Source organism: Microcaecilia unicolor, chromosome 13, assembly GCF_901765095.1.
Source record: "Microcaecilia unicolor chromosome 13, aMicUni1.1, whole genome shotgun sequence".
Lineage (NCBI taxonomy): Eukaryota > Metazoa > Chordata > Amphibia > Gymnophiona > Siphonopidae > Microcaecilia > Microcaecilia unicolor.
The window spans coordinates 14,021,615-14,048,692 of NC_044043.1; the positions used below are offsets into that span (position 1 = coordinate 14,021,615).

Below are 27,078 nucleotides of genomic sequence, written 5' to 3' on the forward strand. Positions count from 1 at the left end.
GGCCCAGCTGCTAGGCAGGCCATTCAAGGGGGGGGGGGGGCCCCGGCAGCGGAGTTTTCTCTCTCCTGTTCCTGTCGGGATGCAGGAGAGAGAGAAAGAGGCCCGGGAAATTTTGCCCCCCTGCCTCCCCCCTCGGCGGTTATGCACTGCTTAGTAAAAGTAGGACAGAGAAAGTACCTAATGAACTACCCTTTGGTTGCACTACAGAAAAGGCCATAAGTTACTTAGGCCCCTGTTACAATGCTGCAACTAAAGGGGGCCTGTGCGCCAAGGCCTGCCTTTACCACAGTGGGTAAAAGGTAGGTCTTTCTTTTTTTCAGGAAATGGCTGTTCAGCAAGTGAAGCACTTGGTACGTGGCCATTTCGGGGGAGGGGGGAGATGGCAGTAAGGACTCCCGCGCTAACTCAGCAGTAAGCGGGCAGTGATTACCGCTGGGTACATGCCAGTGCTACAAAAATAAATCTCTTTTTGTAGCGCCAGATATGACGGTGCACTGGGGGGGGGGGGGGTGAATTACTGCTGCGGACCGCGGTAGCCCGGCAGTACTTCCTTTTTAGCAACACGGGCTTAACCGCTGCTTTGTAAAAGGGGCCCTTAAGATGGTGAGGATTGCTTAAATGGGTGTCAGAGTACTTAAGAAATGTAATATGGGTTAAGTCTGCGGTCCCCCCCCCCCAATCCAGTCAGGATTTCAAGATATCCACAATGAATATTCATGAGAGAGATTTGCATGCAGATCTGTAATGAATATATTCCTTGTGGCTATCCTGAAAAGCTCTCTCTTATTGTTAATGGGATGTGGGTGAGAAGTTAGTTTAGGCGAGTTGTTAGGTCTAAAGCGTCGCTTAGTTAAACAGCTGTGGGAGGCGCTTCTTTTGCCAAGGGGCCACTAGGAAGCCGGCTTGGCTTTCTGATCCTCCACTTGCTGCCTTGTAAGGCTGGAGAGCCGCCCCTCCCCCCGCAGCGGAAGCGACTGGGCTCCCGTCCTGCCTCTTCCCGGCTCCTGCCGATCCGTTATCCCAGGCCGAGCCTCCCTCTCCCGATCCCACACCGGCAGCCATGGATGGAGCCAAGATGGTAAGAGGCTCTAACTTTGCAGGGACTTTGGGGGAGGGGGACAGTGGACCTCTCCGGGGCATGGACACAAAGGGGGGGGGGGGAAGCATGGTCATTTGCTAGGGAGCTGGGGGTCGGGGGTGCATCCGAGCATCATATTGCATGTGTGTCCGCGCCTGGTTCAGCGCTTTGTCCATATCGAAGCCGATCGCGGAGGGGGCGGCGATCGTCAGCAGCCTCAAGTCCCGATCTGCTCTCGGTGTCCTCGGAAGCGACTGATCGGCTGCTGCAGTAAGGAAAATCGCCTCCGATGGAAACCGGGGTGCGTGAGCAGAAAGGGTGGGAGGTGATGCAGGTCAGGACTGAGGTGCCATACAGAGGAGGGGGTGCTGTGAGTCAGGACTGAGGTGCATGAACACTGCTCAGTACAAGGGTGGGAGGGGGGTGATGCAGGTCAGGACTGAGGTGCCATACAGAGGAGGGGGTGCTGTGAGTCAGGACTGAGGTGCATGAACACTGCTCAGTACAAAGGGTGGGAGGGGGGTGATGCAGGTCAGGATTGAGGTGCCATACAGAGGAGGGGGTGCTGTGAGTCAGGACTGAGGTGCATGAACACTGCTCAGTACAAGGGTGGGGGGGGGGGTGATGCTGATCAGGACTGAGGTGTCATACAAAAGACGGGGTGCTGCGAGTCAGGACTGAGGTGCATGAACACTGCTCAGGGCAAAGGGTGGGAGGGGGGTGATGCAGGTCAGGACTGAGGTGCCACACAGAGGAGGGGGTGCTGTGAGTCAGGACTGAGGTGCATGAACACTGCTCAGTACAAAGGGTGGGAGGGGGGTGATGCAGGTCAGGACTGAGGTGCCATACAGAGGAGGGGGTGCTGTAAGTCAGGACTGAGGTGCATGAACACTGCTCAGTACAAAGGGTGGGAGGGGGGTGATGCAGGTCAGGACTGAGGTGCCATACAGAGGAGGGGGTGCTGTGAGTCAGGACTGAGGTGCATGAACACTGCTCAGTACAAGGGTGGGAGGGGGGTGATGCAGGTCAGGACTGAGGTGCCATACAGAGGAGGGGGTGCTGTGAGTCAGGACTGAGGTGCATGAACACTGCTCAGTACAAGGGTGGGGGGGGGGTGATGCAGGTCAGGACTGAGGTGCCATACAGAGGAGGGGGTGCTGTGAGTCAGGACTGAGGTGCATGAACACTGCTCAGTACAAAGGGGGGGAGGGCGGACAGATCAATGGCTCAGGACTGGGTAGTTGAGATTTCACAACACTTAGGCAGCTTCTGCTGGGCTGCAGCCAGGGTAGTTCTGAGATTACACACAATATTTCCAAAAGGCAGGAAGCTCTAATAGCAGAAATCTCTTCTCTAGCTTCTCTGAGCTAGTTGGGAATAAGATTCTGAGTAGCGAAATATGTTTGGCCCTCATTTCTTACGTTACGGATGTGGTCCAGCAGGTTATCACATTCATAATGTAATGCCAAACCAGCTGAAAATCCACTTGTGATGCAAAGTGTCTTTCTCCTGTGCTACATGACATTAATTGTACACGATCTCATTGAGCCATATGGATACAGTAGGTAAACAAGGCCCCTTCCCCCAAATCGTTTACAGATTTATGTGTGAAGAAAGGAAAATACCCAAGCTATGGGGGATGTGGGTGGTACGTCTCAGAAGGAAATGTGGTGATGCAAAAATAAGGTTTCGCCATTCTCTGGCCCACTTCTGCCTGTGAGGAGGAAGTATCCTTAATGCTGAGTAATTGCAGGCACTCGAGCAGCTCGACTCCAGGACAGAAAGATATTTTCTTCCAACCTAGTTCCTCCAGAATCAATATTCAGTGCGATTTAACCAGCTAGAAACAGCCCCTGGCCGATTAAATCACCTGTTCGGTGCTAACTGGTCATTTTCAGCGGCTCTTAACCGGTATCACTGCTCATAATAACCTGTTGGCGCCAAACTGAAAACTGGCTATTTTGGGGGTGTTCCCGGGGGGGGGGGGGGGGGGGGAGTCAACACTTGGCAGGTTACATACTACTACTATTTAACATTTCTATAGCACTACAAGGCATAGGCAGCGCTGTACACCATACACAAAAAGACAGTCCCTGCTCAAAGAGCTTACAATAATAATAATAATAATCTAGATAAGACAGGTAAACAGAACAATTAAGGGTAAGGGAATAAATAGGCCTCCCACTTAGTCACCTCTCCCCTCTCCAGTCGGTTCAGAACTCTGCTGCCCGTCTCGTCTTCCGCCAGGGTCGCTATACTCATACTACCCCTCTCCTCAAGACCCCTCACTGGCTCCCTATCCGTTTTCGCATCCTGTTCAAACTTCTTCTACTAACCTATAAATGTACTCACTCTGCTGCTCCCCAGTATCTCTCCACACTCGTCCTTCCCTACACCCCTTCCCGTGCACTCCGCTCCATGGATAAATCCTTCTTATCTGTTCCCTTCTCCACTACTGCCAACTCCAGACTTCGCACCTTCTGTCTCGCTGCACCCTACGCCTGGAATAAACTTCCTGAGCCCCTACGTCTTGCCCCATCCTTAGCCACCTTTAAATCTAGACTGAAAGCCCACCTCTTTAACATTGCTTTTGACTCGTAACCACTTGTAACCACTCGCCTCCACCTACCCTCCTCTCTTCCTTCCCGTTCACATTAATTGATTTGATTACTTTATTTATTTTTTGTCTATTAGATTGTAAGCTCTTTGAGCAGGGACTGTCTTTCTTCTATGTTTGTGCAGCGCTGCGTACGCCTTGTAGCGCTATAGAAATGCTAAATAGTAGTAGTATGGCAAGTGAGTAGAGGTTAGGAGTCAAAAGCAAGGGCAAAGAGGCGGGCCTTAAGTTTGGACTTGAAAACGGCCAAAAACGGGGCTAGACACACAGGCTCTGGAAGTCTATTCCAGGCGTGAGGTTACATACCTATATTCAGTGGTTAACCACATAAATAGGACCCCATAAAACATAGTCATAACGCTAAGAAATTCTCCAGAGACTTCCTTGTCTTGCATGCCCCATACTGCAACAAAATTAAACATTAAACAAATCACAGTGCTGGATTCTCCTATCGATGTACTAAAAGATGGAATTTCTTGCCTAAGCAATTACGTCACATCTTCTATCTTCTATATATATAAAAGGCAACCCCAACGTTCTGAAGCCTCCACGGAAGTTGAGGCGCCCGAGATATCCGGTGTGCCCTGGAGTGTCTGCACCGCCCTCGCGTCAAAACGTCATGCCGTCGAGGGCGGAGCTATTGACACTCGAGGGCCGAAACGGCCCACAGCGAACAAGGCAGCAAGTAGCTTCCAGGGACGGAGGGAGGGCGAACAAGGCAAGTAGCTTCGACGGACGGAGGGAGGGGGCCCCTTGCTAGCGCCCGTTTCATTCCGCTCAGAAATGGGCATTTTTTCCTAGTTTGTGAATATTTCATGTTTCACAAATTGCTAAAAACACACCTGATAAGATCGTTTTATCAATGAAAGAAGCAACCAATCCAAGAATCTTGACTCCATCACATACTATTCTGGTTATCACAGTGTTTTTCACAACCTTTGATTGATGTTATCTGGATCTGATACTACAGGTTCTAAGACTGGTTATCAGTTTTTCTGTTCCAATCTGACCCACATTGAACTTGGACTTGTTTGGCATAATGCGGGATTATAAATGTCGTAAAATAAATAGTCCTGTCTTTATGTGATTATCCGTTGCCAGAGCTGAATATCACACCTGTGCTTATAGCCAGCTCCGCAAGCTCAGAAATTTCAGTATCGAAGGCCAGACATGGTCCCGGCATTGAATTTCCAGGTTTAGCGCTGGTGGTGCTCAGGAAAACGCTGAGTGATGCTGGCTGAATATTGCCTCTTCCCTGGTGCCTGCCCTGTGTCCGTAGGTGAACGTGCTATGCCAGTCCTAGCTGGTAGCGAGACTGTTTGTGTGTTTTTCGTGCTGTAGTGTAGATTGTGGTTTGGAAAGTAGCAGGTAGACAGATGAATCTCAGCCAGGAAAATCCCTCCTAGGAAGGAAGTGAAAGGAATTCTGCTGGAGTTTTCATGGGGTCCTGCGGTTGGCTGTTGCTGCTTTTTATCAGGTTTGGCTTTGTGTGTGTTTATGTCCCAGTTCTTGTCCTGTGAACTGAAACACTAACTGCTTTCTTTTCAGCCCAAGGAATATTGAGACATTGAAAATCAGAACTGGATAAAATGCACAAAATTGCTTCCCTCTGCTCTTAGCAGCCAAACGCTACAGGAACCCTCTCTTCTGCCAAGTTTTATTCCTTTTCGAGGAAGGTTCCACGTTACATAATGCAAAGTTCCACGTTAGGAGTCACCGACCAGGAAAGGGATCTAGGCGTCGTCATTGATGATACGTTGAACCCCTCTGCTCAGTGTGCAGCGGCGGCTAAGAAAGCAAATAGATTGTTAGGTATTATTAGGAAAGGAATGGAAAACAAAAATGAGGATATTGTAATGCCTTTGTATCGGTCCATGGTCGCCGCAACTCAAAAAAGATATAGCGGAATTAGAAAAGGTACAGAGAAGGGTGACGAAAATGATAAAGGGGATGGGAAGATTTCCCTATGAGGAAAGGCTAAAGCAGCTAGAGCTGTTCAGCTTGGAGAAAAGACAGCTGAGGGGTAATATGATAGAGGTCTATAAAATAATGAGTGGAGTGGAACAGGTAGATATGAATCACTTGTTTACTCTTTCCAAAAATACTAGGACTAAGGGGCACACGATGAAGCTACAAAGTAGTAAATTTAAAACAAATCAGAGGAAACATTTTCTTCACTCAACGTGTAATTAAACTCTGGAATTGATTGCCGGAGAATGTAGTAAAAGCAGTTAGCTTAGCGGGATTTAAAAAGGTTTGGATGGCTTCCTAAAGGAAAAGTCTATAGACCATTATTAAAATGGACTTCGGAAAACTTCACTGCTTATTTCTAGGATAAGCACCATAAAATGTTTTGTACTTCTTTGGGATCTTGCCAGGTATTTGTGACCTGGATTGGCCACTGTTGGAAACAGGATGCTGGGCTTGATGGACCTTTGGTCTGTCCCAGTATGGCAACACTTATGTACTTATCGAGAGTCAGTCTGTGGCTTTACTTTACTTCTTCCCAACTTAGGATCTTTGCTTAGCTCTGATTCTGAATTTGTTTTCTTTCTGTTTTCTGTGTTTCTGCTTCTTATAATACCAGCAGTCCAATACTTGTACAAGAAAATAGATTGAACTTACCTTAACTTAAAAAAGGGCAATAATCCAATAGCAAAATATTTTCTCTCTTACCCTCTCTTCAGCCTTTGACGGGTGGGGAGGAGTAGCTCAATATTAGTCCGGTGACCCAAGAACGAGGGGAACTGGGCTCAATTCCCACTGCACCTCCTAGTGACCCTGAGCAAATCACCCAACCGTGCATTGCCTCGGGTACAAACTAAGCACCTGTGTGTATAACTTGCAAACCGCTTTGACTGTAACCGCAGAAAGGCAGTCTATCAAATCCCGTTTCCCCACATGAAGACGGGAATAAGACGAAAGTAACCTGAAGTTTGGGGGGGGGGGGAGAATACGAGTTCTTCTCTAGTTGCCCTCCCCTACCTGACGTTGGGGGGGGGGGGAGAATACGAGTCCTTCTCTAGTTGCCCTCCCCTACCTGAAGTTGGGGGGGGGGGGAGAATACGAGTCCTTCTCTAGTTGCCCTCCCCAACCTGACGTTGGGGGGGGGGGAAGAATATGAGTCCTTCTCTAGTTGCCCTCCCCTACCTGAAGTTGGGGGGGGGGAGAATACGAGTCCTTCTCTAGTTGCCCTCCCCAACCTGACGTTGGGGGGGGGGAAGAATATGAGTCCTTCTCTAGTTGCCCTCCCCTACCTGAAGTTGGGGGGGGGGGGAGAATACGAGTCCTTCTCTAGTTGCCCTCCCCAACCTGACGTTGGGGGGGGGAAGAATATGAGTCCTTCTCTAGTTGCCCTCCCCTACCTGAAGTTGGGGGGGGGGGAAGAATACGAGTCCTTCTCTAGTTGTCCTCCCCTACCTGAAGTTGGGGGGGGGGGAGACTACGAGTCCTTCTGTAGTTGCCCTCCCCTATCTGAAGTTGGGGGGGGGAAGAGTACGAGTCCCTCTCTAGTTGCCCTCCCCTACCTGAAGTTGGGGGGGGGGAAGAATACGAGTCCTTCTCTAGTTGCCCTCCCCTACCTGAAGTTGGGGGGGGGGGAGAATACGAGTCCTTCTCTAGTTGCCCTCCCCTACCTGAAGTTGGGGGGGGGGGAAGAATACGAGTCCTTCTCTAGTTGCCCTCCCCTACCTGAAGTTGGGGGGGGGGAGAATACGAGTCCTTCTGTAGTTGCCCTCCCCTATCTGAAGTTGGGGGGGGGAAGAATACGAGTCCCTCTCTAGTTGCCCTCCCCTACCTGAAGTTGGGGGGGGGGAGAATACGAGTCCTTCTCTAGTTGCCCTCCCCTACCTGAAGTTGGGGGGGGGGGAGAATACGAGTCCTTCTCTAGTTGCCCTCCCCTATCTGAAGTTGGGGGGGGGAAGAATACGAGTCCCTCTCTAGTTGCCCTCCCCTACCTGAAGTTGGGGGGGGGGGAAGAATACGAGTCCTTCTCTAGTTGCCCTCCCCAACCTGACGTTGGGGGGGGTAAGAATATGAGTCCTTCTCTAGTTGCCCTCCCCTACCTGAAGTTGGGGGGGGGAAGAATACGAGTCCTTCTCTAGTTGCCCTCCCCTACCTGAAGTTGGGGGGGGGGGAAGAATACGAGTCCTTCTCTAGTTGCCCTCCCCACCACCATTACGAGGCTGCTCTGTGCATCCTGCACTGTGTTTTTTCCGCAGTACTTGTGTCTCTGCTAAGGCCTCCCTATACTGGTTAAGCCTTATTTCATTGGGATGATGGTGTGATGGTGCAGACTCTCTTTTTGGTAGCCCTCTTCTGCACTGACTTCAGAACTGTTTTTAAGAATATAAGCATTTGCCAGACTGGGACAGACCAAAGGTCCATCAAGCCCAGAATCCTGTTTCCAACAGTGGCCAATCCAGGTGACAAGTACCTGGAAATATCCCAAAACAGGACGATACGTTTTATGCTGCTTATCCCAGAAATAATCAGTAGATTTTGCCCAAGTCATTTTAATAATGGTTTACGGACTTTTCTTTTAGGAAGCTATCCAAACTTTTCTTTAAAACCAGGGTATGTTGAGTATAGTCTTAATCTCTCATATGCACACCTGCTGGAACTCATTGCTGGAGGATGTGGTAACAGCGACCAGTGCATCTAGGTTTAAAAAAAGGCTTGGGCAAGTTCCTGGAGAAAAAGTCTGTAGTCTGCTGTTGAGATAGACATGGAGGAAGCCACTTCTGTCACCTGGATCGATAACATGGAATATTGCTGCTATTTGGGTACTTGTGACCTGGATTGGCCACTGCTGGAAATGGGATAGTGGGCCAGATGGGATATTGGTCAGCCCCAGTATGGCTGTTCTTAAAAGATGAACTAAGATTTTTTTGTAATCAAGCTGATGGCACCTAATGCTGTTCAGACTATTTCTTTTCTTGGTCTTTGGAGGATCTTCCCCTCTCTGTACTAGTATTTCTAGTAGGAATGCTTCCGTTCTGTTTTTTTGCTTTGAGGTTTTGTTTTTTTTTTATTGGTTGGTGTTGGGAATATTGCAGGTGATTGTGGCAATCTTATCAGTGTGCCAGTGTCTTTGGGGAACAGCTAGGGTACAAGTAACTGTTTCCAGTTCTGTTCCACAAAATCTTTCACTCGGGGAAAATTTCTCCAAGTGGGTTAGTTTTGCACATACCACGACAGGAGTGACCCTCGCTCCTAAGCCTGGGTATGTGGAGTATGATCTCGGTCCCTCAAATTTACTGCTAACGCTCGCCAGAGCCAAAGACAGCTTCTTTCTGGAGCTCATAAGATGTAATGTGCATAGACAATCATGCCAAGATGCTCAAAATTCTGGTTCAGTTCTGAACAGCACAGGAGAAATATCACCCGATCAGTGCTGCGAAACAGCTTCCTAATGTTCAGCGCTGATTCACATTTAGCAGCGATGTCAGTACTGAGCATTAAGGCACTGTATCCAGTTCTGTGGGAAAATTGTGCCTGGGCGTGTGCTGAAGAACTGAGGCCCAGTCCTCCCACAGAAGAGATTTGACAGGTCCAGGCTTTTCTTCCACAGGAGAAAAGCCCAGACATGTCAAACCTAAACCCTGGTTATCTGGTGGACCCCCCCCCCAACCCCCAAACATGTAAGGGCCTGGAGATCTGGTGGACCCTCAGACTCCCCAAAATGTAACTCTTGATAGAAGATTAAAATCCTGGTGGTCCAGTGGGTCTCAGTCTCCAACCTGAAGGCTAACCCTGGTGGTCTAGTGTAGCCCCCAAACCCCCTCCTATCTTGACGAAGGAGGAAGGACTAGGACTCCTTCCCTCCTCTTTTCCTCAAAATGGCGGTGCCGCACTGGGCAGGGCTTAACTTCTATATAAGGGCCTTATATTAATTTTATTTCAATTTCTTATATAGCACCTGCCACTTTCCATTTTATGCTGCTACAGGACGCATTTACTGCTATACAGTGGTGATAAGTAGTTAGTTAAGTTCTCCCCAGGACCATTTGTTCCGACCATCCAGCTAACGTAATATAATATTTTATAATATTGCACGGTACTTACATAACATAGTAACATAGTAGATGACGGCAGAAAAAGACCTGCATGGTCCATCCAGTCTGCCCAACAAGATAACTCATATTTGCTACTTTTTGTGTATACCTTACCTTGATTTGTACCTGTGCTCTTCAGGGCACAGACCGTATAAGTCTGCCCAGCACTATCCCCGCCTCCCAACCACCAGCCCCTCCTCCCAACCACCGGCTCTGGCACAGACCGTATAAGTCTACCCAGCAGTGTTGCCAGGTGGGCGGTTTTACCGCCCAATTGGGCGGTTTTCCGCGACCCGCCGCGGGAAATTTTTGCCCGCGGCGGGTTGCGGTTTTTTGGGCTGTTTTTGGCCTTCAGTGCGGTTTTTTTCGGCCGCGGGGGGGCGGGGTTAGTGACGTTTTTGGGTGGGGTTAATGACGTTTTGGGCGGGGTTAGTGACGTGGGAGGCGGGGCCGATGACGTAGGAGGCGGGGCCGATGACGGGGAGGCAGGGCCGATGACGTGGGAGGCGGGGCCGATGACGTGGGAGGCGGGGCCGATGACGTGGGAGGCGGGGCCGATGACGGGGAGGCGGGGCCAGTGACGGCAGGGGCGGGGTTGATGACGGCGGGGGCGGGCGTGATGACGCGGGGGTGGGGGTGTCAGGGGCGGGGTTTGTGTTTGGGCGGGTTTTGGGCTGTTTTTTGGGCTCGATCGGGCTGGAAAAAAATTTTCCACCTGGCAACCCTGCTACCCAGCACTATCCTCGCCTCCCAACCACCAGCCCTGCCTCCCAACCACCAGCTCTGGCACAGACTGTGTAAGTCTGCCCAGCACTATCCCCGCCTCCCAATCACCAGCCCCGCCTCCCGATCTTGACTAAGCTCCTGAGGATCCATTCCTTCGGCACAGGATTCTGTTCACTGTAATGCAGATCTAGCTGATGCCTTTCTAATATCATTTTTCTTTTGACTCAGTGGTTTCTTCCTGCCCCTTTGGGCTTCCAGCTCACGTGGAACCAGTCTGTGTTGTCGTGGTTTTTTGTTTTTTTTTTGTTTTGTTACATTTGTATCCCGCGCTTTCCCACTCATGACAGGCTCAATGCGGCTTACGTATACAGGTACTTATTTGTACCTGGGGCAATGGAGGGTTACGTGACTTGCCCAGAGTCACAAGGAGCTGCCTGTGCCTGAAGTGGGAATCGAACTCAGTTCCCCAGGACCAGAGTCCACCACCCTAACCACTAGGCCACTCCTCCACTCCTGCCAAAAACTGAACCCAGGTCAGTGGGCAGCATTTACCATTTGAGCTACCGTGCCGGCCTTGAAAATATTGAACAGAACTGGCTCCAGAGGGAGATGCCTGAGATTTTCTAGGGAGAACTCCTCTGCTCTCTGTAATGGATGCAAGTGGTTTGAAATCCAGTCATCCAGTGTGGGCCCCACCCTGAGGCTGCTCAGTTTATTTACAGACATCCTGTGTATTACTGTGCCAATTTTACTGAAATCTAAATATATACTAAATCTAATGTTCTCCCTGACAGGGCCAGATTTAGACATTCTGGTGGCCAGCACAGATATTTGGGAGGGGGCGCAAAACTCACTGCAGGCGGTGCTTTCTTCAGGTTTGGGCAGGCTTTGGCACCTCCTGTGGCCTGGAGACAGTAGCTGTGGTGTGTTTCCCCCCCCCCCCCCCCCCCCCCCCATGCCAGCCCTCTTCCCTGTTTGAATTTTTGTTCACGCAGTCAGAAAAATATATCGGGCCTGATGTTCAGCCAGTGACAATCGGCACCGTCGCCGATACGCCTGGAAATTCAACGCTGGGCTGTATCTGGGTTCCGGCATTTAATTTCCCTGTTTAGGGAGCTGGCGAAAAAATATTCAGCACTGAACTGGCTAAGGTGAACCACGTAAAGATAGGACTGACGTTTATGTGGTCCTGTTTACGCGGTTATTTTGGTCAGTTAAGTGCTGGCCACTGCCCAGAACACCTCCAGAATAGCCAGTTGCAAGTTCGGCAATAACTGGACATTTTCAGCGGTGTTATCTGCTTAACTGCTGTTAAATATGACCAGTTAGTTTCGAGCAAGCAATTTAACCGGTCAGGAGCTGTTTCTGCCTGGTTAAATCGCTTTGAATATCAACCTGATTGGATCTGTTTGATTAAATTATTGGATTCAAGGTACTTCAATATCCCTTCCCTTTATAGTGCAACTATGTTCTACTGCTGAGATCGGATGCACTCATTTATCAGATTCCTTCTGTTTACAGTTTATTAAGACTTTCTCTACTGCCCTTACAGTGAACAATCTCTAAATTAACAAAAAGATTGGTTTACTAGAAACCAGAAGAAAGGAACTAATAACTACAAGGAAAAAAGGGTTTAGAAATGAAAATATATTTCCAGGGGATAAACAACCAAGAAAGAGAGAAGTGCTGTCACCAAAGTGCTACTACTACTACTACTACTACTATTTAGCATTTCTATAGCGCTACAAGGCGTACGCAGCGCTGCACAAACATAGAAGAAAGACAGTCCCTGCTCAAAGAGCTTACAATCTAATAGACAAAAAAGTAAATAAAGTAAGCCAATCAAATCAATTAATGTGAACGGGAAGGAAGAGAGGAGGGTAGGTGGAGGCGAGTGGTTACAAGTGGTTACGAGTCAAAAGTGGTTACAAGTGGTTACGAGTCAAAAGTGCTCATGATTCAGAAACTATGCTCACATAACCAAGTTTTTAGGGTTCTTTTAAAGTCTCTGATGAAAGTAATATCCTTAGTATCCCGTGGGAAGTTGTTCCATGAGGCAGGGGTGGTAAAGTAAAAAGCGCAGTGCCTCGTTGACTTGAGGTGCTCTTGTTTGGGTCCAGGAAGGACTAATCTAATCTTTAGTACATAAGTATTGCCATACTGGGAAAGACCAAAGGTCCATCGAGGCCAGCATCCTGTTTCCAACAGTGGCCAATCCAGGTCACAAATACCCGGCAAGATCCCAAAAATGTACAAAACGTTTTATACTGCTTATCCCAGAAATAGTGGATTTTTCCCAAGTCCATTTAATAATGGTATGGACTTTTCCTTTAGGAAGCCGTCCAAACCTTTTTAAAACTCTGCTAAGCTAACCACCTTTACCACATAGTGTCTGTCTGCCTCCCTTCCTATGGAATCGCTCCTTTCTCCAAAGAGTGATCCAGATTGTAGGCGAGCTACTGAATCAGAGCTTCCTTGAGCCCTCTAAGGTTTGTAGAATATATCCCAGTCAGCTCCATCGCCTTGCTTCTGTTTTTGCTGGGCTCCCTCTTCTGTGAACAGTGCGGACATCTGTCCTCTGCCGTCTGTCCACCAGCCAGCTACTAACGTGAACACTGCCCAGAAGCATCGGTTTAGCTTTTCTGTGTTCCCTTCATCACCTCTATCTAACCATCCGACTCTTCGACCTCTTTTTTCACTTTTACATTGTTTTGCCTTAGTGCCTTAACTGTTTTTCCTAACCTGAAAATTTATTACCCTTACAAAAGAAACTTTTGGCTTAGACCCTCTTGTAACTGAAAGAAAAGCGCATTTGTCAAAACAGTTCTAAAAAAAGAAGTCTGGCATCCTTCAGAAGAGGAAAGTCAGCTTAGCCCTGGTATCTCAGATTTGGGCAGGGTAGGGCTTGGTCTTTGGACCAGCTGGACCGGGATCATCAGGGAACTGGTAGTTGGGCAGGAGGGGAGAAGATTCAGTGATATTACAACCTAGAGAGAGGCTGTCTGACCCCTTAGTGCGTAGGGAAATTGGTCAAAATTAAGGCAGTTAAATGCCTTGTACCAGCTAGAATCATCCCATGAGACACCAGTTACCCACTGGAAAGGTGGGTAAGGGGCACTTTATTGCTGCTACACTGGAAGTTTGAGAGTTTACCATGTTACTACATTTTGTATCCTATCCAGCTTATAATTGAAAAAGAAAAACGCCTATATTGCGACCCAAATCGGGAGATAGACGTTTATCTCACAAAAACGAATAAAGCGGTATAATCGAAAGCCGAATTTGGACGTTTTCAACTGCACTCCGTCGCGGATGCGGACAAAGTTGATGGGGGCGTGTCGAAGGCGTGGTGAAGGCGGACCTGGGGCGTGGTTTTCGGGCGATCAGAGATGGGCGCCTTTCGCCGATAATGGAAGAAAAATATGCGTTTTTAGCGAGAATTTAGGGCACTTTTCCTGGACCCTGTTTTTCCACGAATAAGCCCCCAAAAAGTGCCCTAAATGACCAGATGACCACTGGAGGGAGTTGGGGATGACCTCCCCTGACTCCCCCAGTGGTCACAAACCCCCTCCCACCACAAAAATATGCCGTTTCACAACTTTTTATGTTCACCCTCAAATGTCATACCCATCTCCCTGGCAGCAGTATGCAGGTCACTGGAGCAGTTATTAGGGGGTGCAGTGGACTTCAGGCAGGTGGACCCAGGCCCATCCCCCCTCCACCTGTTACACTTGTGCTGGTAAATGGGAGCCCTCCACACCGCCCCCCAAACCCACTGTACCCACATGTAGGTGCCCCCCTTCACCCCTTAGGGCTATAGTAATGGTGTAGACTTGTGGGCGGTGGGTTTTGAGGGGGATTTGGGGGGCTCAACACCCAAGGGAAGGGTGCTATGCACCTGGGAGCTCTTTTACCTTTTTTTTTTGTTTTTGTAAAAGTGCCCCCTAGGGTGCCCGGTTGGTGTCCTGGCATGTGAGGGGGACCAGTGCACTACGACTCCTGGCCCCTCCCACGAACAAATGCCTTGGATTTATTCGTTTTTGAGCTGGGCGCTTTCATTTTCCATTATCGCTGAAAAACAAAAACGCCCAGCTCACAAATTGTCGAATAAAACATGGACGTCTATTTTTTTCGAAAATACGGTTCGGTCCGCCCCTTCACGGACCCGTTCTCGGAGATAAACGCCCATGGAGATAGACGTTTTTGTTCAATTATGCCCCTCCATGTATCCTATACCCTTTTTCCCTTATTTGTCCTGTCTGTTTTGTCCTGATTTAGATTGTAAGCTCTTTTGAGCAGGGACCGTCTTTTCTTTATGTTCAACTGTGAAGCGCTGCGTAAGTCTGGTAGCGCTATAGAAATGATGTAGTAGTAGTAGTAATAATGACTGGGGGCTGTTCATTCCTGTCTCTTCACTCACAGCTCCTGTTCCATCCCTGGTTCGAACGTACCTGTCTACTAAAGGAACTGCAGTCAGGTTTGAGGCACATCTCATTTGAGCACGGCTCTCGGGTGTTGACGCAGAAAGGCTCACGGTAGAGCCACATGGCTTTTACCGTAAGCGTAATGCCGCACCATGCAAGAAGCTAATTGCATGCGAATTTTGTGCGCGGCAAATCTGGGGAAAGTACGCCGGACGCGTGTGCCCAAGGTTTCGTGGTAAGCGGGGCTTCTTGTGCGTATGTCCAAACCAAAAACAAAATTGTCGGCACACATCAGCGCTGGTTTTTTTTCTGTGCCTAAGTATAAGCCTTGCACAAATTTTTGAGAGGCTTTAGATGTAGCAGATCAGGCACTGATGTGTGCTTTATAAGAACATAAGCACTGCCATACTGGGAAAAGACCAATGGTCCATCAAGCCCAGCATCCTGTCTCCGACAGCGGTCAATCCAGGCTTCAAGAACCCGGCAACCCCCCCCCCCCCCCCCCCAAAAAAAAAAAAAAAAAAATTAATAATGTTCAATGAACTTTTCCCTCAGGAATCTGTCCAAACCCCCTTTAAACTCCGTAAGGCCAACTGCTCTCACTACATTCTCCGGCAACGTGGTTTTGTTTGGACATGCACGCATGTTTTTCACGTGATTTTTACCTTCAGACTTCTTCCCACTTGCATAACAAGACAAACCAGCACTTTCAGGGGCGTAGCCAGACCTCAAGGTAGGAGGGGGCCAGAGCCCAAGGTGGGACACACACATTTTGGTCCACCCCCACCGTCTCGCTACCCTGCTGCTCCCCACCTACTGCATCCGCTGTACACCTTGGCTGGCAGAGGTCCGCACCCCCCACCAGCTGAAGCCTTCGTCCAGCGCTGGTCTGTGGCACCGTCGCATTGGCTGCCCTGCGCTCTCTACCCCTCGTGTCCAACACACTCCTTTTAGTGAAACTGCTCAATTTCACTAAAAGGAGCATGCCGGACATGAGGGGAAGAGAGAGCAGGACAGGCAGTCCGGCGGCGCTGGATGAAAGCTTCAGCTGGCGGGAGTTGGGGACCCCTGGTAGCCAAACCATGGGCCCAAAGCAAATTTTTTTGGGGGGACCCAGGCCCCCATGGCCCCACATAGCTATGCCAGTGATTTAAGCGTGAAAGATTAACAAGAAATCCTCTCTACATCATCCTGAACCCTCGTGGAAAAGTTTTCGTGTTGTGCACTTGCAAAAAATGGGTGGCTTACTCTCTGCATTGCACAGAATACCTTGATTAACTTGTTAGAATGCAATTATAATACAACCTGCACTGTGTCTTCCCACGTGAGCTAATACCCGTCCACAATTCCTCTTTGCATCCTTCGGCACATACAACCAGCGTTCAGCCCACGGGAATCCTGTGGCTAAGCCCACGGTGCTTTCTCCATTGGCTTCTCAGGCCCCGATGCTCTCAACTGCCACGCTACAGAGAAACGTGCTGGACTTGCGCAGACCAACAGTGCGTCAATACTCAAAGCTAACAATAGTCAAATATATGCGCGTTGTAACGACACTAACCCCCCCCCCCACCACCCAAACTGTGCTAATCAATATGCAAAGCACTTCTTTTGCATGCTGATCCAAACCCAGAACAACACACTCCGCGCGCGTTCATTGGGCATCGAGCTTCATCGTGCGTACAGCACATCAGTGTGCCATAAAGTGTCAATACTGTTGAAAAAGTGCTGTAAATTAGAGACTAACTTGCTGTAGCTCTGCATGCAGGTCTCTCTTTGCATTTTTTTGAATCGGCGTTGTGCGTGGTTGCATTGTACTTGTGAGGCTTTGCAGTCGGGGGCTACTTTGGACCTCTAAGCAACCGTTTTGATAACTTTTTTTTTGGTTCTCTAAGTCCATGGCATTTAGTTACACTTCCCCATATTTAGAGAACAAATCCTGCCTTGACCTTGTCCCCTGAGTTTTTCCGTTTATGTCATGTGGCAGAGCTGTCTTGGAAATAGGGTCCCCCTTGATGCATTTCTGCCTGTATTGTCTGTGCAATTTCAGCCTTTGGGCACTGAAAGAATGTGAAAGTAATGGGATGAGTCATCTGAAGATTACCTGTCAGGACATTGCATTGATAGCCATCTGTCATCTCTGTTCTGTTTAATGCTGTGCTTAAAAGCTTTGTCCTTCATCTAGGGCACTTTCCTATTGCATTGTTTTGTCTGGGGCGAGTGATAAACCAATTGGTGACCTGGCAAGTCATTGCTTGCTTCAACTGTGATAAGTAACATAGTAACATAGTAGATGACGGCAGAAAAAGACCTGCAGGGTCCATCTAGTCTGCCCACGATAAACTCGTATGTGTATACCTTACCTTGATTTGTACCTGTCTTTTTCAGGACACAGACTGTATAAGTCTGTCCAGCAGTATTTCCCGCCTCCCAACCACCAGTCCCGCCTCCCATCACTGGCTCCGGCACAGACCCCGTATAAGTCTGCCCTCCCCCATCCTAGCCTCTCAACCACCACCCCCTCTTCCCCCCGCCACCCAATTTCAGCTAAGCTTCTGTGGATCCATTCCTTCTGCACAGGATTCCTTTATGCCTGTCCCACGCATGTTTGTGGCTGTGCTGTTCTCTTAGGACAAGCAGGATGTGTTGGCCATTAGAGAATGACACGGGGGGAAATAGTTTGTCCCCGTCCCGTCCCTGTAGGTTCTATCTCGATCCCCACCCCGTCCCCGCAAGTTCTGTGTCTGTCTCTGCCCCGTCCCTTCTGGCCCTGTCTCCATCCCCGCTCAGTCCTGTTCTGCAGAAGCCTCCAACAATTATGATTTTATATTTAAATGTTTTTATTAAAGTACAATGTGCAACTGTTGTGTATAAATTACAATAATAACAGCAAGCAGCTATAATAACCCTCCTCACCACCACCCTCTGCCCTTCCAACCCCAACAATAGCTAAGTAATCCTAATCCACCCTGTTAAAATGTCCAGGGGTGCAAAATACAACCCGTTCTGTATGCCCTAGAGGGGTGAAATATGCCCTATGAAGTCTTCTTAGATGACGTGCTGGTAGCAGGATGTACAGGATTCCCCCATGCAAATTTTGCTAGATGTCTGCATCACTCAAATATAAATGTATATTGTTTATTTATTTAGATTTTGCTCACACCTTTTTCAGTAGTACCTCAAGGTGAGTTACATTCAGGTACTCTGGACATTTCTCTGTCCCAGGAGGGCTCACAATCTACGTTTGTACCTGAGGCAATGGAGGGTTAAGTGACTTGTCCAAGATCACAAGGAGCAGCAGTGGGATTTGAACCGGCCAGGCCAGTCCAGTTCATTAACAGGTTTCAAAGTAGAAAATGACATGGGGACAAAGTTTGGGTCTGTCCCTGTGTCATTCTCTATCGGCCACGCCTTCCTATATGTGGCTGATTTATCCTGCTGTCCGTGGAGAACTGCCGTTACAGGTACGTAACTTCATTGTCTGTTTTGGAGCAGTTGGTGTGGTGGTGGTGGTCAGAGGTCAGTCTCTGTTTAAGCGGAAGAGCACTGCCAGAGATGCTGAATGGTGCAGGAGAGGGCTAGTGAGGAGCCGCACAGCAGGGGGCGCTGTTCTTCTAGTGCGAGTGCTATAGAGAAGTGTTACAGGACAGATGGAGGTGATTTCTTTCTGGCAGTATTAAAATGTAGGAATACTTTTTATGGACAGTATTCTTTGAATGGAACTTCACTTGCAGTTCTTCAATATGGTACACAAAGGAAGAGGATGCTCTTTGACATGTTTATTACAAATTTGATATACTGCTTAACTTTGTTGGAACATATTGTAAACCCCTTATCTCCAGAATAGGCCATTGTAAATGGGGAGTGGAAAGTGTCTGACATCTGCTTGTTTATTTTTGGTCTTTTTTTTTGTTTTGTTTATATTCTGGGGGGGGGGGGGGGGGGGGCCATTGTGTCTTGTTTTGTTGTTTTTCATTTTTTGTGTGTGCGTTTTTCTTCTTTTTAAAAATTTTCCTGGCCTCTCATATCTATGTATAACTATTGCATATTCATTGGGGATAGTCCCAAAAGACTGGATTGAGAACTCCTGCTCTAGAACCTTGATCTTCACTCCCAGTCCTCGGTGGAAACTAAGAGGTCAGGTTTTCAGGATATCCCCAAATGGATATGCATAAGAAATTTGCATACAGTGGAGGTTATAGGCATGCAAATTTCTCTTATGCATATTAGGAAGATCCTGAAAACCTGACCTGGTGGCAGTCCTCAAGGAGCGAGAAAGCTCTAGTTCAGAGGTTTTCAACTCGGTCCTCGGGGCAGACCCAGCCAGTCAGGGTTTTCAGGATTTCCCTATTGAATTCAATGGGAATATCCTGAAACCCCCGACTGGGGGGGGTGTGTCCCGAGGACTAGGTTGAAAACCTTGCTCTAGTGTCTCTCTACCTTGGGGCACACCCGGCCAGTTGGGTTTTCGGGATATCCACAGTGAATAATCATGAGATTTGCACGCATTGCTTCCTTTGTATGCAAATCTCTCTCATGCATAGTCATTGTGGATATCCGGAAAACCTGACTGGCTGGGTGTGTCCCGAGGACTAGGTTGAAAACCTTGCTCTAGTGTCTCTCTACCTTGGGGCACACCCGGCCAGTTGGGTTTTCGGGATATCCACAGTGAATAATCATGAGATTTGCACGCATTGCTTCCTTTGTATGCAAATCTCTCTCATGCATAGTCATTGTGGATATCCGGAAAACCTGACTGGCTGGGTGTGTCCCGAGGACTAGGTTGAAAACCTTGCTCTAGTGTCTCTCTACCTTGGGGCACACCCGGCCAGTTGGGTTTTCGGGATATCCACAGTGAATAATCATGAGATTTGTACGCATTGCTTCCTTTGTATGCAAATCTCTCTCATGCATAGTCATTGTGGATATCCGGAAAACCTGACTGGCTGGGTGTGTCCCGAGGACTAGGTTGAAAACCTTGCTCTAGTGTCTCTCTACCTTGGGGCACACCCGGCCAGTTGGGTTTTCGGGATATCCACAGTGAATAATCATGAGATTTGCACGCATTGCTTCCTTTGTATGCAAATCTCTCTCATGCATAGTCATTGTGGATATCCGGAAAACCTGACTGGCTGGGTATGTCCTGAGGACTGGGTTCAGAAGCACTGCTCTAGAGGAAAACCAGGTGCTCACCCAGCTGTTTCCATCTGGCAGGCTGTACAAGGGTCTATACTCTCTCTTCTTGAGTCCCCTGACTGCGCTTATACAATCCTTCAATCTTTCCTCCCCCCCCCCCCCCCCCCCCATCACTCTATTTGGCACATCGATTACACCAGTACCTACCTTTAGTTATTTAGGTGGTTTTTTCAATACCTCACTTTCTTTTTGGCCACAGATCTCCCACTTGACTAAAACTAATTTTCTGCCAGCTACGTGCAATTCGTCCCTCTTCGATGCTTCACAAATCCATGCACTAAGCCTCTCTTTTTTTTTTTTTTTTTTCTTTTTTTACCACCCGTCTTGATTATTGTGGTGTTGTTTATTTGGATTTTTGCTCACACCTTTTTCAGTAGTAGCTCAAGGTGAGTTACTTTCAGGTACTCTGGATATTTCTCTGTCCCAGGAGGGCTCACACTCTAAATTTGTACCTGAGGTAATGCCCAAGATCACAAGGCACAGCAGTGGGATTTGAACCTGCCACCTCTGGATTGCAAGAGGGGTGCTCTAACCACTAGGCCACTCCTATTCTTTGGGGTTCCACATGGAATGTTGCTACACTTTGAAATTCTGCATGGAATCTTGTTATTCTTTCGAATTCTAGAATCTTTATTTAGATTTTGCTCATACCTTTTTCAGTAGTAGCTCAAGGTGAGTTTCATTCAGGTACTCTGGATATTTCTCTGTCCCAGGAGGGCTCACAATCTAAGTTTGTACCTGAGGCAATGGAGGGTTAAGTGACTTGCCCAGAGTCACAAGGAGCTTCAGTGGGAATCAAACTCAACTTGGCTACTCCTCCACTAACAACGTTCCATGTAGAAGCCTGCCCTTGCAGATCAGCAATGCGGCTGCGCAGGCTTCTGTTTCTGTGAGTCTGACGTCCTGCACGTATGTGCAGGACGTCAGACTCACAGAAAGAGAAGCCTGCGCAGCCGCGTTGCTGATCTGCAAGGGTAGGCTTCTACATGGAATGTTGCTCGTGGAATAGCAACATTCCATGTAGAATCTCAAATAGTAGCAACATTCCATCCAGAATCTCAAATATTTATTTAGATTTTGCTCATACCTTTTTCAGTAGTAGCTCAAGGTGAGTTTCATTCAGGTACTCTGGATATTTCTCTCACCCAGGAGGGCTCACAATCTAAGTTTGTACCTGAGGCAATGGAGGGTTAAGTGACTTGCCCAAGATCACAAGGAGCAGCAGTGGGATTTGAACTGGTCACCTCTGGATTGCAAGACCGGTGCGCTAACCACTAGGCCACTCCTCCACTCTTATTCTTTGGGGTTCTACATGGAATGTTGCTACTCTGAGATTCTGCATGGAATCTTGTTACTCTTTAGGATTCTAGAATCTTGCCTTTTTCAGTAGTAGCTCAAGGTGAGTTTCATTCAGGTACTCTGGATATTTCTCTGTCCCAGGAGGGCTCACAATCTAAGTTTGTACCTGAGGCAATGGAGAGTTAAGTGACTTGCCCAAGATCACAAGGAGCAGTAGTGGGATTTGAACCAGTGGCGTAGCTACGTGGGGCCACGGGGGCCTGGGCCCCCGTAGATTTGGCCCTGGACCCCCCTGCCGACGACCCTATCGACCCCCACCTCCCGCCGCCAACCCTCCCCCGCCGCTGCCATGGGCTACCTTTGCTGGCGGGGGACCCCAATCCCCACCAGCCGAGGTCTTCTTCCGGCGCAAAGCGCGGCAGCGGCGGGGGAGGGTTGGCAGCGGGAGGTGGGGGTCGAGAGGGTCGGCGGCGAGGGGGGGGGGTCAAAGTTGGCGGGTCGGCAATGGCGGGGGGGGGGGTTCGTCGGCGCCGGGGGGGGGCCTAAAATGTGCCCCCTCACCTTGGGCTCTGGACCCCCCTCCCGCCGAAGTCTGGCTACACCCCTGATTTGAACCAGCCACCTCTAGATGTCAAGATCGGTGCTCTAACCATAGGCTATTTCTCTACTCCCCCATGGAGTGGAGAAGTAGCCACTTACGCTGTCTACCTCATTTACCACCTTTTTGAAGAAATTCATTCAAGGCAGTGTAGAGCAAGAATAAGTCAAACATAAGCAATAGAGAATTAAAGCAGTAAAAATATTCAAACAACAATACAAAGTATGGCATAGTGTACTGCTAACAATGTCAACACAACGCACAATGAAACATTTTAATAGACAACATAGGGTGTAAGCAAAGATGGAACATATAAATAGATAAGATAGAGTAACGGGAGTAAGAAAATAAGGGACTAATTGAAAGAAAGCTGCAAATGAGGTCAGAAAAGTGCCTGGACATTAACTTGGCTAGGCACGAGTGGATACACGTCCTACTGTAATATGTGCAGCCGGTGTCGTTTACTTCTTCCATAAAAGGCCTGGTTGAAGAGCCAAGCTTTCACCTGCTTCCTGATGTAGAGATAGTCTTGTGTTAAGCCAGTCTTTCTTTCAGGGAGTGCATTCCAGAGCGTAGGGTCTACTCCGGAGAAGACTCACTTGTGTGTATCACATCATATGATTTCCTTTGGAGAGGGTGTGGTTAGTCGTTTTATGACTTTTTACCATTAAAACTCTGACATTTTGATATCCTCTTCGAGTTTGCCTCACTTTTTTGACTTGTTCACGCTTGCATAAGGTTTTTCCTCATTTTTCATTTTCCTGGATCTAATAAGGGGCATTTGGTCTTTTTCTGCCATTATCTACTATGTTACAATGAAGGCGTCTTTTTAAAATTGATTTGATTGATTGTTCCCGTCTGTCCTCAGCAGTGTCTTCCATTCTAGCTCCTCATAGTTGATCTTCCCCAGCTCATACAGAAGCTCATTATCAGTCCTAAGGCTGCAGGGTATGCACCTTAATATGGAAAGGGGGAAAGGAGATGAGATTTGACATACCACCTTTCTGTGGTTACAATCAAAGCGGGTTACACACTATATACAGATGCTTATTTTGTACCTGGGGCAATGGAGGGTAAAGTGACTTGCCCAGAGTCACAAGTAGTTGTAGTGGGAATCGTATCCAGTCCCCCTGGTTTTCGGGCCGTTGCACTAACCATTGAGGCTACTGCATGACATGCAGTGTTCAGCTGGCCCTGATCAACAGATGATCTGAACCCAAGATCTCCTGCACCACAGCTGACTATGGTCCTGACTTGTGTGGTCAACTGACAAAGCCAACTTGATGCTGCTAAGACCTGCTTCTAGTTATTTTGATTGCTTTTCTGTACCCAGCAGTTTTAAACAAAGTCTCTCTTCTACAGTACATATTTATCAGTCTTAAGTCAGTTCAGAGCTGTATTTTGATGTGACCACATAAACCTCATCACTCCTCCAGTTTTGTTTTGCTTTTTTTAAAAATCTATTAAAAGCCAGAGTTTCTCAACTAAACTATGCTAAGGCCTTGTGTGACGGTGTTCTGCCCTTGCTTTCATTTAGTAAATGGAGAGTTATCCTGGAACGTGGGACCGGCCCTTTAATCTGGTCATGTGACAGAGGGGGCTCCCAGTGGCATGGAGTCTACAAGGACATTGCGACAGCTAAGCACGTTATAGTCTCATGACAGGACCGCAAATAATGCGTGGCGGAAGCAGTGACAATCCAAATCATTTTATTCAAAATTTCCCTTTGTCTCAGTGAGCTCAGAGTGCCCCATAAGGCGTTAACATAAAGCAACTTAATCAGAAATTCTTTCTGTGTGTGTATAGAAAATCTTTATTTAGATATGGTGCAGAACAATGGATGGACAGAGCCTGCCCCCATACTTCCCAGAGAGCCAAATTTTCATGGTCTGTAATCTGCGTGCAGTTATAATGACCTATTTTCTAAAATAAGAATGCCGTAAAGCCTGGAGATTTAATGATCTAATAATGGCTTTATATTGAGATACCTCAAGCATTAATAAGTAGCTTTTGCAAGCTAATGATTTGTCATATTAACTTTTCATTTTATATTTGAGTGGCTTATCACCTGCAGATGAGTTGCTACCAAGGGCTTTTCACCCATTCTGTATCTATAAGAAAAGATCAAGCCCTGTGGGTAGCCATCTGGTTGCTGGGAACAACTTCTTGGCTTTTAACCAGACTTTGACTTTAAGGGTGAAGTTATTTTGATTAGACTGCAGCTTGAATACCACGTGATACTTGAAAATCGCAGGCAGAAGTAAGCTTCAGCAGCAGTTCGGCAATGTAGGGACGTCTGAGCAGAAAGCTTTGCAACAAGAAAATGGTGTCCATTATATCCTCCTGTCAACTCAAGGAGCAAAGCGTTGGCCTTCTTTCTGGCCAAGGACCCAGTTTTTGAGGTCTGGCATCAAGTGATGTTGACGGGTGCCCAGCCAGTCAGAATTTCCAGGTAATGTTAGAATTACAGGCTGATTCAATCCAAGGGTTTAATCGTTCTGTTTTTCACAAGAAATTGAAATTGCATGTCTGGGCTTGTAGTGGATCAGCAACAGGACAGGCTTGTTCTATCTGGGATGAACTGAGCCATGTGACAGCCTTACTTATGGACTCAGACATCTGGTGACCCTACCAGTAATCTGCTTGTTGAAGCCTGGCTGCCTCCCTCTTTACTACCCAGAAATGGAAGTCTGCTGGCTAACTGCCCAGTGCCCAGGGAAGCAGACCTTGCTTTCATAATTGCCAGCAGACAGTATCAAGTTACTGTTGCCCTCTGTCCCCTGGATTCTATAAAGATGGCCCCCACTTGGATGTGGATCTCTGGACTACGCACAAACTAGTTGATGAGCCGTTAACGATCGATTATTGACTGACACTAATTAGGACTTAACACACGGATCTGCCCATGTGCTATTCTGTAACACTGGGCACCTAAATTGTCTTGTGTGCAACTCAGAAGGGGGCATGGCCATGAGAGGGGCATGGGTGGGTCAGGGTCGTACCCAGAGACTAGGCATTTCGCATTGTGCCTACTGCTATCAGTTGGGTGCGAAAATTTACACCAACGTTTGGTAGGCGCCCAAATTTATAAAGGTTGCTCAGTGATCTTTATAGAATTGGTACTTGCCGTGGATTTTAACGGCACCTAACTTTGGCTACCATTTGCTAAATCTGGCCCTGTGCGACTCACCCGCTTTACCACCACCAATGAGAGGAGATGGTGGGCTGGAGGCAATTCTTGCACCTGTTCATATTTGCACCCTGTGTGGATGCACTGCTTGCACAGCCCTTGGTATGGCGTTGGTTTCGCTGACTTGATTGCCATGCAGCCGATTTTCATGACTAAAGGAGAATCCTCTCGTGCAGCAACATGGCTGCCAGATAGTTTCTGTTGGCCAGCAGGATATAATTGAGCTCACAAGTGAATGTTCTCATCATATGGTAGAATAATTCTCCCAGTGCTCATAACTAGTATTATATGAAGGGACGGGGATTTGAGTTTAGCTCAGTGGTTCCCAAACCTGGTCCTGGATGCACCCCTGCCAGTCAGGTTTTCAGAATATTCACAATGAATATTCATGAGAGAGATTTGCTTGCCGTGGAAGCAGTACATGCAGATCTCACTCTTGAATATTTATTGTGGATAACCTGAAAACCTGACTGGATGGGGTTCCTCCAGGACCAGGTTTGGGAATCAGTGGTTTAGCTCATGCCTTTTTCAGTTGTAGCTGAAGGCAAGTTGTATTCGGGTGTGGTAGATAATTTCCTGTTCCTGGAGGGCTTACCAATCTAGGTTTGTACCTGAGGCAATGCAGGGTTAAGTAACTTGTACAAGGAGCCACAGTGGGATTTGAACTTCCCTGGTTCTCAGCCCACGTGGTAAGCATTAGACTATATCCTTCCTGCATTCAACAATCTCCTCAGTGCCCTCAGTTTTGTTTGTTCTGCTCTGCCAGATAGACATGAGAAAAGCTCTCCCCTAATTTTTTCATGCTTTTCTCTGTTTTTGAGTCTTTCGTCTTGACTTTTCATTGACTTCAAAATAGAAGAATGGTATTTTATTTCTTCTTCCTCTGGACCATGGCTCAGACCAAGTTGAGAGTTTCACCCATGACCTCAGTGTGGAAGGAAGATCCAGAACTTTGACACTCATTCTAAGTGACTTGATCGTTTAGGACTCAGATCCACATGTAAGCTGCATACGAGCACTATGGAAGAGTATCTCTATGAGCCTGAAAGAATCACCTCAATCACCTGCGTAACCTTTGTGAGGCTTGCGGTAAAAGAAAAGCAAAGAATCCTTCTACACAGAGATCAGCTGACTTGATACATTCTAGTAGATCTTCCTGTGCAGATGACAGTCTCTGTTGTCTTCTCCAGTGCCTTCAAAAGCCCAGTCGTGAAGGGTCAGTTGCATGGACCCACTACCTTGAGACACATCTCAACTGAAACTTCTTTACCAAAGTGCATACATGTTCAACATAGTTGCATAGGTCTGACCATAGAGAAACTCCTAAATAGCACTATTGTCCTATCGATGCAGATGATTACTGGGGCAATATGGTTAAGTGCAGTTGGACACCAATCACTCCTGTACCACTCACCCCAAACACAAAGCCTCAGTAGGCCTACAGTGTCAATGTGGATTCTTCACCATCAGTGCGGAAGGTGGGAGGCACATCCGTTGGAGTTCAACGCGGTGCTGCTCCTTTCAATGTGTAGTGACTTACCTTCCATTCAACCTTTGGTGATGAATCCTCCCCCCCCTCTACCTCTGCTGAAACAGCCACATTCATTCTTGCAAAAGATGTTCAGTGGCTTTGTCCAGGGCTTCTGCAAGGATTTTCCAGGGGTGATATGACAGGATCAAGTTGCAGCTCAGCCCTCACTCTACTGAAATTACTTCTGCATGGAGGGACTCATTCCTCTCAGAATCCAAAAGTTACCTCTTCTCTTTTTATTTATTTATTTCCACTTTGGATTCTGAACTGCGGAGAAGATATTCTTTATCTCCTACTTTTCCAAGGTCTGAGGACTCCCCTCTAATGTTTCTCCTGCTTGAAATGAATCTTTTTATGAAGACATTT

The 27,078-nt window shown here is 47.8% G+C and overlaps 1 protein-coding gene across 2 annotated transcripts in view; it reads left to right on the forward strand.

Moving 5' to 3' along the window:
- Positions 1–980: 980 nt before the first annotated feature.
- Positions 981–27,078, forward strand: part of HIP1 (huntingtin interacting protein 1) — a 320,025-nt gene continuing 293,927 nt past the window's right edge. For both annotated transcript variants that reach the window (XM_030222554.1, XM_030222555.1), the window contains exon 1: positions 981–1,078. In XM_030222554.1, coding sequence (XP_030078414.1) covers positions 1,061–1,078 — 18 coding nt within the window. In that variant the 5' untranslated portion in view covers positions 981–1,060. The remainder of the gene's footprint in view (positions 1,079–27,078) is intronic.